A 14,617-nucleotide genomic window follows, 5' to 3' on the forward strand; every position below is an offset into this window, starting at 1 on the left:
TACATCACAAGTCTGAGACAAAGTTTTCAGATTTAATCAGAAAAACAGCACCCTTGAAAGAGATTTTTTAATAAGCCTGTATATGATCTGGGTGTAAAGGGAGATGAGAACAGGTCAGAAGAGAAAATTAAGCCTCAGACATCAAACAGCATAGGGATAAAAGTGAGAAACCCAAAACAAAGCCATTTGTCAAAACAGGCAAAAGAATGACCTAATATACAGCAAGGACAGAAAGCAATTAATATAGGCTAGATATGGTTCAAAACAGGGAAATATTTTACTCTTTTTATGGAGAAAGTGAATGCTGAATCTTCAGAAAAATGTGGGACAGCGAACAAGTATGGATTTACATAGAGGCTGTTTGCTATAAATTAAGTGGAAGCAAAAAAGATTCCCTGCCAGAATACCCCAAAAATGTAAACATGTAATCATTTCAAAAAAAAAAAAAAAAAAAAAAAAAAAAGAGAATAAAATATATCAAAAGTATGCAGTATTTAACAAAACCAAATCGAATATTCAATAAAAGGTCATGATAATGCTCAGGAAGAGTGAGAAGTTTGCTTGCAGAGACAAAACTGAAAAGCTTATTTAATTATCAGAATGATGACTGCACAGAGACATGGTTGTTTTTCAAAATGCTTTATCAGAGTAAGTGTGAGGGGAGAAAGTAGAGCTAGCAAAAGCCATGTTGCACATACTTGTCTTGTTTCCATGCCAGCATTAAGTGAGCCATTGAAAGGTTTGAGCTGAAATTCAGTTTCTATTGAGACCAGTAAGATTCTAGAAGAGCCTCATAAAGCAGTAGTGACACACACTGTGAGCAGGGGTAAGGTGAAGGCTATACAGCCACCTGAAATCCTTCCTAGCCTTTATCACTCTGACCTTTCTTTTCACTCCAAGTGAAAACCTTTCTTACTGCTCTTCATAGAAATGGCACTAGTGTGACCATCAAGAGACAGTTATACCTGTCTATACACAAATTTGCTAAGAGCTGTTTTCCCCCTGCACCCCCTTCTCACTCCCTGTCAAAGTACTGATGGGATCCTGTCATTACACACAGCTATAGAAGAGGGGACACAGTAACAGCACTGACACGTGCTGGAATTCACAGTTTCTACTATGAAGTTTAGTACAACCCTCACTTCTGTTACCAAATCCTAAAATATACGTGATAATATTCGAAAGCTTGGTTGTGAAAGCACTTCTTGTCAAGCTGCTAATTACTCCCTGGCACAGAAAGAAGAAGCCAGCAAGACAAAGTGTACCTCTGCACAGTGTAAGCTGGGCTGGATTTTTTCCCCCTCCTCCCTCAGCCCCCATTTCTGATGTTTCATACAGCTTTCAAAAGGACACACCCAAAGAAAGTTCCTTTACACAGCCCAGGCTTCCTTACAGACCTTTAGGTAAAATGACCTGGAAACCACAACATTAGTACATGCTCAATGTACCACACTGGCATATTTTAACTGCAGAATTGCCAGCACTGAGGCAACAGAACAAACCTGTTCTGCTCATGTTTAGACTTCCACAAAGGTTTTCCTGCTCACCTGAGTTTCACATGAATGCAGAGGTTTAAGGAATTAGTAAAGTTCTCTTTTGTTTATTCCCTTTACTGGCACATTCCTCCCCAAGCTACATCTTGATACAGTTGTAGAATCAAACAGCATTGCTCTTCTCAGAGAGGAAGGGAGGTGAAGAGGAAAGGGAGACAACGTATCTCCTAGTAAACCATTGTTTTGTTGTATTCTTTAGACAGCAACTCCATATAAGGGTGTTTGCATTCCTCATCTGAAGAGTGACTAACTCAATGAAAAAAAAATCTTAGAGGAAGTTGCACAAGAGCAATGAAATAGTCTGAGCCTCCTTTAAGGAAGTATTTTGATCTTGTCATTTATGGTTATATAGAAGCCAAACAAAAATCCATACCACACTAGTTTACTTTTCAGTACGCAATGCAAAGAATTTCCCACACAACAGGAAGACTTCACAACCAGAGTCAAACTGAGAAGCAAAGAAAGGAAGAGGGAGAGAAATGACAAGAAGTGGAAATGGGAACAGGATAGGAAAAAACTCACAAGCGTTAGAATCAGAAACAGGAAGGAAGACAGAAAAAAGGTTTTGAAAAAATTTGATGTTTTATATTTTTTTTTCATTTTAGACAAAAAAATTATAATAGTATAATAGGATATCTGTGAAAGAATGGATGTTAAAGCCAACCAACCAACCAACCAACCAACCAACCTCCACAAAGAACCAAATCCACACTTTATCCCTTTACAAAAGAAATGTCTTAATGAAAAATCATGTGGAATGCCAGAAATGGTACCAGAATTCTTTCCTTGTACTTGGATACTTAAATATTTTATACAAGCAAATGCAGCTATTTCGGAATAAAAACAGCAGAAATTTGTAAAGGCGAGTTCTTTTTGCAGAAAGCAACATAGGTAAACATTGTAAAATATTCACAATTTTTCACACTGGACTATGGCCAGTACTCACAAGAGCGAGGAAACTGATTTCCATAAAACTATTGAAAATAATACGAAGCTTAGCAGCAGAAGAAAAGAAAGCAGCACTGCTAGGCACCAATAGCCTATGCCTTTGCCCACAGTGCTTACTCTCTTACATACTTACAGTAAATCTCTTTTTCTTCTCTCTGTGTTCATCAGAGCTGGGAATGCTAACGCTTGGGCAGCTCTCTTTGAGATCCATTGTATGTTTCTTGTGACAAATTCCTGACAGGACCCTGCTTTGGGTGTTGCAATCAGGAGGTTTCGTCAACGGTACTGATCCAAGATCCGCAGCTTTTCTTGAGAAAATGTGAATTCCATCATGTTATCTTAAAGTGAACATAGAAAGAAAATTTAAGTACAGGAGCTCTTAACTCACAGTGCTAAAAACCTGTGTGACAAGAACTTTTGCTGGCAGGAAATGCACATTAATATGCACATATAAAGCCACAATCATGCCTATTTTATAAACTTTCATGCTTGTAGTCCTTTGTAGTTTCACTGAAATAATTCACATTCTCCACAGATACAAGTGCATCCAAAAAACCACTGAGCTGTGTAGACATACTGCAAATAGATTTGGCCCCGCTACAGAGAATACTTTGTAGGAACAAAGGGCATGAAGAAATAATTGAAGATGACAACCTGGTATCAGACATCTGAGAAATGCCACCAACTTGTACATTCAGAACAATTTATTTAAATGCCAAAGGTTTTCAACTGCATGAGTCTCTACCAGAGGGGCACTTCAGATTTGTCAGAACATGCAGAGTGCATTTAAATGTCACATCAGAGCTTAAAGATGACATGATAAGAACTAAATTTTCATGCAGATTTTAGAGAGGGACACAGACAGCATCATGTGTCTGTCTGAATATTTACCTTCTCTGCCCCTCTTTCACCTTACCAGGCACACTTTGTGTTTAGCAGAACACAGAGTGTAAGGTCACCCTTTCCCTTCAGCAGAACAGTTAAGTTTCCTTGCAGAATGTGAGAAGGGCACAACACACAACACAAGAGACTGAGAATAAAGCCATCAAAATGGCAGAAAGCTTAGTGTCAGCCAGATGCCTCCTCACTCACAGAAGGACCGTGTTCTCCACACCTTGCCTGAGCACAAGCACATTATTTACTGGACCCCACTGATAACAACAGGAACTTCAGTGGTGCTTAGGAGCAGCTGAAGTTAATTCTGCATAGCTACAACCCTCTGTTTTGGCCTGCACAGCACAGCACAGCCATCTGAACTGCTTCACTGAATGCAACACAACTTCAGAACAAGATGTGTCTGATCAACTTACAAACATGAGAAGAGTGTTTTAGAAAGAGGGGGACCTCAATTCTCTCCAAAACAGCCAGAGGAAAAAGGAGCGCCCGGTTCAACATTAACTCGCTATTTTCTTAAAACAGGGAAGTATAAAAGTGAACTCTGTATTTCATATCATAAATTTCCAAAAAGCACAAACTAATCCCATGCAATTCTGCTATTAGAGAGACACCCATATTTATGTTGGCACAAAGGCCAAAGCTCCTGGAATCCAGTGAAAAGATTTGTTCTTGATACCCAGCAGGTCTCAGTCAGTCAACTATTTTTCTAGCCAGATCATCAAACTTCATGCTGTCATTTCTTGTCATGCCATTTAAAATTGAGTTAATTTTTAAAGATCTATATGATGACTTTAACAAAAAGAAATCCTTACAATCACAGCTAAGTGATAGATCATCCATACTGCAAGATATTCAGAAAATTATTTTGAGCCACAACTGCATTTACCTTAATTTGACTGTTCCCTACTTCACCAATTAGGTAATTACAGTGTTGAGCAGGGTTAAGCTTCTCCCCCACCTTTATTTGACTAGAACACAGTTCATTCAACCCAGTTACACAGACCATGAATTTCAAATTGGTTTCTCTTTTCCTTTGGAAAGCTGCTGTTCAAAGCATTATTACAAGGCACACCTTGCACGATTTATGCTAGCATGAGATTAAGAGTGTTCTTCTCCTATTGCCACCTACTAAAATTGAGATATAAAGGTTAACTGAACTTTTCTCCATCATAAGAGGTCCACGAAAACAGTCAATAGGCACCACTTCCAGTAAGTGTTTCACTAAGCTTAGACTTTACTAAGCACTTGTGTCAATCTTTAGCCACTTCAGGTGCAGTATCAGGAACTGAGCATAAGCCCCTGTGTTTTATCTCTCTTACTGCTCATCACAGAAAAACAAGTAAAGCTTTAAAATGGATTAGGTGTTCCCTGATTAGTATCACTCTCTGTCCTCCTCTTGTAAACCAGTGTTTCCAAGGTTTCCAAGGTGCCTGTACTCATTTTCACAGTACAGGCTGTATTTCCCTCATCTTTTCAGTTTCTTATTTTTAGTGTCAGAGTTTTAAATGCCAGTACAGGAGCTGTATGGATTAAAAGCTGTAGTCTTGCAAGACTGAGCTTTATTTCAGATCTGAAGTTGAAAGATCTCTGAAAAACAAAAGGAGGAAGTGTCAACCAGATTAATTCAGGAAGAGTTTATTCATCTTACTGGGGAGAAGAATAAATCATCTGAGAAACCAAAACTGTAACGTTCACATTTCTTTCTTTAGGCTGCCTGGAAGATCACCGGCTGTGATTACTTTCTTTCCCTGAGGCATCTCCTCTGAGCCGTGCCTGGGTCACCAACGCTAAGCTGAACTGACAAACTTGGAAGAACTGCATTTTCACTTTGCCACTAAGCTCCAGCGGATCAGAGCTTTCATTCAATTTCTATTTGCCTCGAGCATATCAGCTCTTGAGAGCTTCTTACATCTGAACTGTAGGTCTGGCTACAGAAATAGGGACAGACTTCCCTTAATCTTTACCATGCTGTAGTTAGGAACACAGCTGTAGTTTAAACAGCAGGTAAAAACCACTAATGCTATGATAACTACGTGAAGTAATAATGGAGAGAAAACATTTTTACGCTTTTATCCATTTTTATCCCCAGCTTCAAAAGTGGAATTTGGAGCATTTTGAAGGATGCCAGGTACAACTGAGTTTAACAGACACTGTCAGCAGACAAGTCTCTTCCTCTGGTTACAGCATTTCCTGGGACTAACAACAAGCAGCCCCTCAGCTCAACTTTGGTAACAGACCAAAAGGGAAAGGAACTTCAGAAAAGCACATATCAAAGTAAATCCCCTCAAATCAAACTTGGCCACCAGTGAGAGATGTAGATAATGTAGGTAACCTACAAGACAGATTAATGCTGAGACCAGTGTTGTCCAGAAACAGCTAAAACTTAAGCTGCTACAGTATGGAGGCCTGGAACAGGAGAAAAACAGAAAAAGTTAGAGTAGATCAGAAGTCACCAGTCCTACTGGCAGAGTTTCAAGCCTATCAACAGTTACACTGTCCATTCTCTCTCCATGGGGGCTGTCAAAAAGCCAGCAGTGTTTTCACCATTTCCTGCAGGAAGCCACAACAACATCAATTTTCAGGCTGACCCTTGCCTGCAGTGAAGCAAGAGCATGGCAGTAGCAGAACCCTGATACCATGAGAGCATACACAAATCTACTATGCCCACAAACAAATGCCTGACTATAAAATCTTCTGTGCAGCCTCCTAACAGCTGCATGCAACAGGCAAATATGACACAGTTTAGCTGTATGTGGCATCCTCTTTTTACTCTCCTCTACATAAGCAAACTGTATTAGAAAAGGTTTCTGAACTGGTTTATTCTGGACTGAAACATTTTCTAATTCTTGTTAAAATGGTAATGGCTTAAAGATGGTATCACTGCATAATCAAAAGATCCTTTTTCTGGGTGTTTATGCTTCAACCTCTGCCTAGAATGTCCAAGGCTAGATCAGGTAGCTATGTACTCACCTGGTGCCTCTCCAGCTGCTGCCAACATTGCCTGAAATACCTGTAAGGCCAGGGCAAATGACACTTCTTTGAGTAACACAAGGGAAGCAGAGACAAGAGCAGACAAAACCCCCCAAAGACTCTCCCTGCAAGCACGTTTGGAGGAGTCACCAGGATCCATATCCATTGGAACAGAAGATTGGAACAGCATACAGGCACTTTCCTATACACTAATCATCTACCCTGAAGGACTTAGTTTGGGACTGAGGCATCATTAAGCCAGCTGTTGAAAATCTCACCTGTGATTCCAATTACAGAAGGAACATAAAGAAACTGAAAGCAAGGCACAGGAGGCAGTCCTATTATTTGACATAAGCATACCCTATTTCTTCAAACTTCAGAAAAAGTAGCAGCTTTGGCATCAGCTTTTCATCACTTCCTCAGTCTTCTCCACAAATACATTGATAATGGTTCAACATATCACTGGACCTTACACAATCTTGTAGAAAACCCAGAAAGTCAACTTTTTCTCAACCTCTCTATGGAGAAATAGTGTCCCATTCTTGTTACCAGACAGGCAGCTGACACACAGGAAATGGGAGACAAGATATTCAGAATTGAGTGCAACAGAAACACAGGATGAGGGACTGTATGTGAAGTCAAATGCTTCAGAAAAAGTCAAAAGCAAAACAGATTGCTAATCTCTAAAGAGAGAGGGATGGCCAGAAGCTGTTCAATAACAAGGTTCTGGTGAAAACAGGTTTCATTCACAAAAGACATCCTTTTAAATACCACATTACATACTATTTTTAACACAGTAACACTAGACACTAGGTAGACCTCTAAGTGAGACTCCACCTGAATTAAAAGAGAGAGCACTAACCAAAATACTCTAGTCAATCCCTGGTTTATCTCCACACTCCCTTCTAAGTACAATTTGAGAAAGCTGAGAATTCAGCCACTGATATAAAGGAAAAAGCCTGCTCCCTGTTTACACATCCACCCACAACCTAGCAGTTTTAAAAATTTCTAGTAGCACCACTCCTCTGCAGCAACATGGGCAAAGTCCAATTCAACTGAAAATCTTTCTACTTACAGGAAAGAGCTGCAAGTAAAGTGAAAACGCAACCAAAGGAATGAAGTAATTACCTTTTGTGCCTATCGAATTTACTCTGGAGAAGCCAGGCAAACATTACCTTCCCACGACTGTACTGCACCCAAGAGCATCCCTTCTGCCCCACCTCCCAAAAGAAGCTCCAGTAAATTACTCATAACTGGCATATAACAAGATTCATGGCTTGGATTAGACATATTTGCATTCATATTTATTACATGACAGAGCACAGGTTCTCTGCTGTGGTAAGCAAACCTTGAGTAATAAAACAGGTCTTAAGAACAAATACTGCCAGTAAGAAGCAGTTGTCTTCTAATCCTGAACACATCTCCATAATAATTTCAACTTTAGCCTGTGTCCATAGTATCCACAAGGATCACTATGTGCCTCAGAACAAACACAAACAACACAGTGTATTAAAAAATCCAGTTTGTATTACACTTGCTACCTGCACATTTCTTGGTGTGCTTTCTCAGTCTGCCTATAAACCAGGCCAAATTAAATTTTAAATGTAGATGCCTAAGAATAGCACAGCTCAAGAGTTGCAGCAACAGCACCATAAGCTACTTTGAAGAGGTCTTACAGACAGCTGACAGCAGCCACCTGCAACATAGTCAGTTCTACATAAGAGGGCAGTCAGACTTCAGTAAACATCAGGCAAATAATCCAGCCTCATTTTACCCCTCTGGCTGAAAATCAAATGAGAGAACACTACATTTCAATCACATTTCCAGATATACTGGACATGTTCTTACATGACCTTCAACAGAAGTCACCAACTGCTCTCCCTGGCTTTCATTGCATACAGAATTCCAATCTGTTTAAGATGGATGTTAACACATCGAACATGTAGAGGGTTCTGGGATTTTATGTACTGTAACCGGCAAAAGGGTAAAATCCAGATAACAGAGTACAGCTGGATAACAACATAATGAAATATGCAAATCCAAGTTACAGGCCACAATCCAGAAATCATACTTTTCAAGTCTGTGCTTTACAGAATTGATAAAGCTGCTGGATAACGAAAAGATAACAACTTAAACATTGGAATATAAAAGGCAAGCAAGAGAAAGACCCTTTAGCAATATACAAACTGCACGTCCAGTTCACCACCAGTTGATTCATCAGCAACCAGTTGTTACATCAGCAACCACAGCAAGAATTCTACGTCCATTCTTCAGGGACAGTTTACAGACTCCCACAGGTAAGAGCATACACTGAACTCTCACATATTTCTGTGCTGCTCAGAGAATGAGAAGGTTCAGTTCATAAGGATTCACAGATTAGTGGCTTATGTACAGAAAACAGAATTTGGTGCAACAACGTCAGATGTGGTGAGGCTGCAATTTACATCACAGGTGGGAATTCGAGGCTGGAAAGCAATTTTAACACATTATGTTGTTATTATTATTATGTTACATTATCATGTAACCACTAGTGCCTACTTTTTCAGCTTTGCCAAGGTTTTTAAAACAACCAGTACTTCTCACTGACATGGGCAAGTCAATTGCGCTGCATTTCTGATCTAAATGAGGATCTCAAGGTACCTTTTAAGAAACAGGTCCGTTTTCTAGCTTAAGTAATAAGAAATACAACGTATGGAGACTACCTTAACAACACTGAACTTTCCAAAACGCTTTCCAAGAGCTAGTAACAATTTTTCCTGAAATCTAAAGTATCTTAAAGCCTTCAGGAAAACACTCCCCCATATGCAGCTTCTGTTTTTACCATTAGTTCATATTACAGTCATTGAAGAGATTGATGTGCAGGTGAAGGAAAAAAAAAAAATTCAGAACTATATTTAGGCACTGAGACTGAAACAACACTAATGTTAGAAGAACCCAAAATAGAATAACATCAACCCTTAAAAATACAGTCTTATTCTACGTGTCTGTAAAACCACTTGGAATGTCTGAAAGAAGTTATAAACAAACCTTAGCTACAAGGCTACTGCAGCAAGCGATATTCACAGAAATCTCCAGTGCAGGAAGAACCATAAGGGAACTCAGGTGACACAGCTGTGATGAAATGCGCTACCCGCATGACATCGTATCCTAAGTTTAATGGGCAATAAGAAAGGCGCATTCCATCCTGCAAAACTACTGCATGCTTAGAAGCAGCACTTACACCTTTATGAGCTTCTAGAGGAGAAAAACTCACATAAACACAAAAAGGACGAGCTGTCAAAACAGCTTTAGCCGTAATACTTTACAACAGCCTTTTAATTAACCTGCACAAAATTAAGTTCCTCAAGGGTACCTGAATCCCGACAAAGCAGCGTTGCCTAAGACGCTTCAGTGCTGCTCTGCCGGAACAGCAGCACGTCCTGGCTGCGAACCACTCGGGGAAGGACGAGAGCGATCGCGCAGAGGCCGCCCCCAGTTCCCGTCCCTGGGTACCACGGACCCGCAGGCACCTTCCTCCTCCTCCTCCTCCTCCTCCTCACCAGCGCAGCCCCCGGCTCCACCGCACCGCGGGGACCTCGGGAACGAAACCAAGCTTCTCTCGCCTTCACCCAGCAACTCTTTCTCGGCCGCTGGACTTCTAGGAGGCATTCCCGGCGCTGCCGGCCCGGCGCCCGCCGCCGCTGCCCCGCGCGGCCATCGCCGCCCCCGCAGCACAGCGCACGGGCTCGGCGGCCGGGGAAGGGAAAGGGAAAGGCGGCTCCGCCCGGGCCGCCCCCTCTCTCTCCCTCCCTCCCTCCGTGTCTCCTCGCCTGCCGCCCGCCCCTCCCCGCCCGCGGCGCCAGGCTGCCCGCCCGCCCGCGCAGCGCTGCGCGGAGCCCCGAGCGCGGCGTGCCCGGGCTGCGGGACGGGGCCGGCAGGCGAGATACTCTCCAGCCACCCCCCATATATATCCACATATCTGCACTAAAATAAAAAACATACTTTGTTTTAGGGGCAAGTTTCCACTTCCCCGAATGCCCAGGCCACCTCTCCCCTCCCCAGCCCCTAGGGAGATGCTCCTGCTTCGGCTGGGCGGCTCCCCACAGAAACTCTGGAAAAAACAGCGACGCTCTGGTAAAAATAACTTTAAAACACCCCTGCGCACACGAGGGGTTTCAGTTTAACTCTTCAGTGTGTCCAGGGGTGCCCACAATCCAGCGGCAAGGCCGTCATTAAACCAACCAGCCGCTGTAATGACAGCTCTGCTTCCGTATGGGCAGGAGCAATAACATAGGGAAAATGAGATAGGTTTGTATGGTACCTAGCACTGTTTAGGGAACTAATTCTGAAGCCTCTGAAATTTCAGGGGTAAGTTTCAATATCCCCATTAAAATTCAACCGGGCTTATTAAAATGATGTGTAACTTGGTAAGTATTCCTGAGCAAATTGAGGCCTTAAAACAGTTACAAAATTATAGGGAGAAAAAAGCTCCTTTAATGACAGTATCACTCCTCACTTCATTGTTTAACGTGATCTAGAAGTGTGGGACAAACAGGCGTTAGCATGACTCTGTTTAACAGAAAAGATCACCACACCCATTAGGTTAAAGCCTCCTGTTTACTGAGGATCTGCTATGCTTTCAAAGAAGAAAGAGAAGGCTTAAGAGGCAGGGAATATCTAATGCAAATGGTAACACTCAGGATGAGTTAAAAGCCTTTGTCATTTTAGCTTCCTCCCTATAAATAGCTGAAATGTTTCTTGGGATTTCAACGGCCATGTAAAGAATGAGCAAGTGTGAAAATCTTGCAGCCTGCTCCACTGTATTACCAATGTAACACAACCGTGTCCCCAAAACCCCACAAGCTGTCATCAGGAACTGTTCTATTGATTATGGAGAAGCCCCATGTTCTACAGGCCTGTTTTCACAAGACTTGCATTTGGGCCTGACAGGACATGACAGTGCTCATTTCAACAGTCTCAGGTATTGGCAAGTATCTGGCAAGGAGCAATTCAGGAGATCCTGTTTCTGAACAGTCCTGCTGCAGAAGTATTCCTGCAAAATACTACACTCGTGTCAAGCACCCTCCAAAAACAAATCAGAGAAGCAGTCTGGCAGTTTTTGAAATACGTCAGTGTTTGGATTAGTATGTTGTAACTGTGTACACACAAGCTACAAGTCAACTGGATCACAAGCCTCCATTTCAGTAGAGTCCACACAGGAAGAAATGAGGAATTTTCTCATCCTAACCTGCCCTTTCCTGATTTTGGAGTTTTGTGGTTTTGGATAGGTACTGCTAGGTATTGAGACTTGGCATTATAGCAACAGCCTTCTCTTGCTCATTTGGATCTGGCAAGGTATTTACCTCTGCATTAATGGAGAGGTTTTGAAGAGGCTTTGTGGGGACTTCTCATGGTGAGCCCCAGACCAGAAGGCTTCTGAACTTCAGTCAGTTAGAATAACTCATTGGCAAATAATTTAGTCAGGTAATCTGTATTCAAGATTTTTTTTACTCTGCAGTTGTTGAGCAGTGTTCCACTTCTGTCTGGTTGGTAGTTTCAGTTAATCATTCACTTGTCAGCAGATCAGTTAAATGGAGCTATCGGACTGATTTACAGTACAGCCCCAACCCAAGAAAGGTGAGAAGATGACCCTGGCTTGGAGATAATTTAACTCTGTCTTCCCTGTCCACACAGACTGAGCCCTAAACTTTGGCTAAAGAGTGGCGATTTGCCCTTCCTCACACTTAAAATTCCTCTGTGAAGACTGGGCTCTTGAGTGTTAATTTTATGTGGTTCCTCTCTCTATTCTGGTGTAGGTAATTAGAGATTAGCAACACGGTACATATCCTTAAATTGTAATTTGCTGAATGAATTCCACAGCACATCCATCTGTCTAGTGCATCATACTATGCAAAACACTGTTAAAGTCCTAAAATTAAAATAAATTGTAATTTACAGATTTGCTTAATCAGTTTTTAAAGGCTAATATTTTAATGTCAAGGTAGATACCTGGTGGTTAACTGCACAGCACACAGAGAAATGCACAGAACTCGACTTGCCTTTTAGTGAAGTTAAAGGTCAGCATTCATTCTGACATTTTTTGTCCCCAGGAACTCCCTTGCATTCCCCATTTGTATTTTCTGGGCAGTTATACACACAGAGAATCTCATTTCCACTGCTTTGCAGTACTTCGCTTCTAAGGAATGTTACAAATCCATATAGTGTGCTGCCATCCCAACTATTTTAAGCCTTTGCTCAAGGAATATCAGTGATTGGGTGGTGGGGGTGGAAAATATGAGAAAAGGGAAGGGAAATTAAGGACTCATCTTGACCCATTGCAAATGCAACAGGTCACAGAAATGCAGAGTACCTTTAACATATTTCTCCAAGCCCATGAAGAGCAGGTAGCAACAATATGAACTATTCAGTTCAGCTTTTACTGAAAATGTCCTTAAATTAGTATGAAAACTGTTCCCTGACCAAAGATCAAAAGTCCCATTTTATAACATCAAGAGAACTATACAGAAAAAAAACCAGACCATAAAAAAACGTTCTAAGACAAAGACAAGCAGGAATACAGATGTCTTGTTTTAAATGCAGCCACGAGCTTTGATGGTGAATACTGTTTCATATGAATATACTGTGAAACTTTTGTATACATTCAAATATTCACACAGAAAGCACAGCCCAAACTACTGGACAAGCATAGTCCAAAAATTTTAGTTACTTCTAAAACACAGCAGGTCATTGAGCAACAAAATCATTACCTTACTATCACCTTCAAACATTAGCATCACAGCTTTCCATTTCAGTTCTTGCATCTTCAAAGGAGTATTTAGCCTTTCCCTGTTAACACCAAGCTTTGTATCCTACTCCTCACACTAAGGAAAACACAACCTCCTTGCCCCAGAACAGACTGTTAATAGTCAAGAGGTTTGGACATGAGGCTGAGATCATATTTGGAATTAAAACTTCTGTGGCAATATCTTGCCAACTGTTAAACTCCAGTTAAACCAAATGTGTCTGTTTAAAACCCTTCAGACATGATACGGTAATAGATATGAAGCTATCTTTTAAATAATTTTTGTTAGCCTTTAGCCCGTCAAGCCCTGAACTTAGACTTCATTCAGGAAACAACCCATGGCCACCATAGATAACATGGCATGTGCCAATTGTTTTAATCAGAGAACCCAACTCCCAGCAGGCTGCACCCACCTGCACAGCACTGAGCAGCCTGAGGACATCGCCCTTCGGAAAGGTCTAGGCTGCAACAGATGGGCATCACAATGACACAGGCACAGCAATTCTGGGTAAATACTGTCCAGCACCAGGGATTCTGGCTGCCACAAAGACCCCATAATTTACCAGAAAATACACAACTCTTATCACATCAAGTAAGAGAAAATGTTTGGTGAGAAAGTGAACTAGCTGAGAGTTAAAACTGTGGAAGAAATGCCAGCTGGGCAAGATTTAAAGCTCACAATGCAGGTGCAAGCAACAGCATTACCAGGTAACTGTTCTTTACCAAAGCTGGTTTTGTAACACTTAATGAATGTATGCATATTAATAGATTTCATTTAACTAATTTTAATAGTTGCATGCTTATTAGAGGAGTCTGAGTAATGGTTCAGTTTTACAGGAGCTGCACAGAGGAAATGGTTTTTTCCCTACTTTCTTTTTGTACGCTAGATCAGCTACAGAATGTCTTCAGATGACAGTCTTTCAGTTTGAAGGAATGAAATGAATAATTAAAAGACTGATTCATTGCAAACATATACTTCAACCCCTTCTCCCAAGCAAACTAACCAACCCACCAGAAACTACCACAAGCTACCTAAACACAGCTGAAAGATTTAGTATTATCTTTTGACAAAGCATGAGAACCTGGCAAGTAAAAGGAGGTTTCATTCATAGTGACATAGTGAACTGCCAGTTTTCCAGCACTCCAGACACAAAGATGATGATCCATGTATTACAAGAAGAATGTCCTGGAGCACAGAGGTTAATGAATATCAAAACCACAATCTGCAACACTACATGGACTCCCTTAGCATAGTAAACACCACGTATCAAAATGATGGAAAACTATAGAAAAATCGTAATAAACTGCATAATTTCATGAACATCACAGAGCGTGTATAACATGAACCAGAAAAATGACAGCAGCACCACATCAAAGAAATTCTTCACAGAAGCTCAGAAGAAAACTGGTTTAAATCAACTGAAGCATATACTAAAAAGGAACACTAGTACACAAGCAAGCATTCTGC

The 14,617-nt window shown here is 41.2% G+C and overlaps 1 protein-coding gene across 3 annotated transcripts in view; it reads right to left on the reverse strand.

Annotated features, from left to right (window-relative positions):
* Window positions 1-14,617, reverse strand: part of SGK3 (serum/glucocorticoid regulated kinase family member 3) — a 56,547-nt gene that overhangs the window by 23,824 nt on the left and 18,106 nt on the right. The window contains exons 1-2 of one of the 3 annotated variants that reach the window (XM_056483162.1): window positions 9,721-10,150; window positions 2,635-2,839 (exon numbers count right to left, since the gene is read on the reverse strand). In XM_056483162.1, the coding sequence (XP_056339137.1) occupies window positions 2,635-2,712 (78 nt within the window). In that variant the 5' untranslated portion in view covers window positions 2,713-2,839; window positions 9,721-10,150. Of the gene's footprint in view, window positions 1-2,634; window positions 2,840-9,720; window positions 10,151-14,617 lie in introns of those variants that run through there. The other 2 variants (XM_056483161.1, XM_056483160.1) reach the window with 2 other exon arrangements.

The sequence above is a fragment of the Oenanthe melanoleuca genome, chromosome 2, assembly GCF_029582105.1.
Source record: "Oenanthe melanoleuca isolate GR-GAL-2019-014 chromosome 2, OMel1.0, whole genome shotgun sequence".
Taxonomy (NCBI): domain Eukaryota; kingdom Metazoa; phylum Chordata; class Aves; order Passeriformes; family Muscicapidae; genus Oenanthe; species Oenanthe melanoleuca.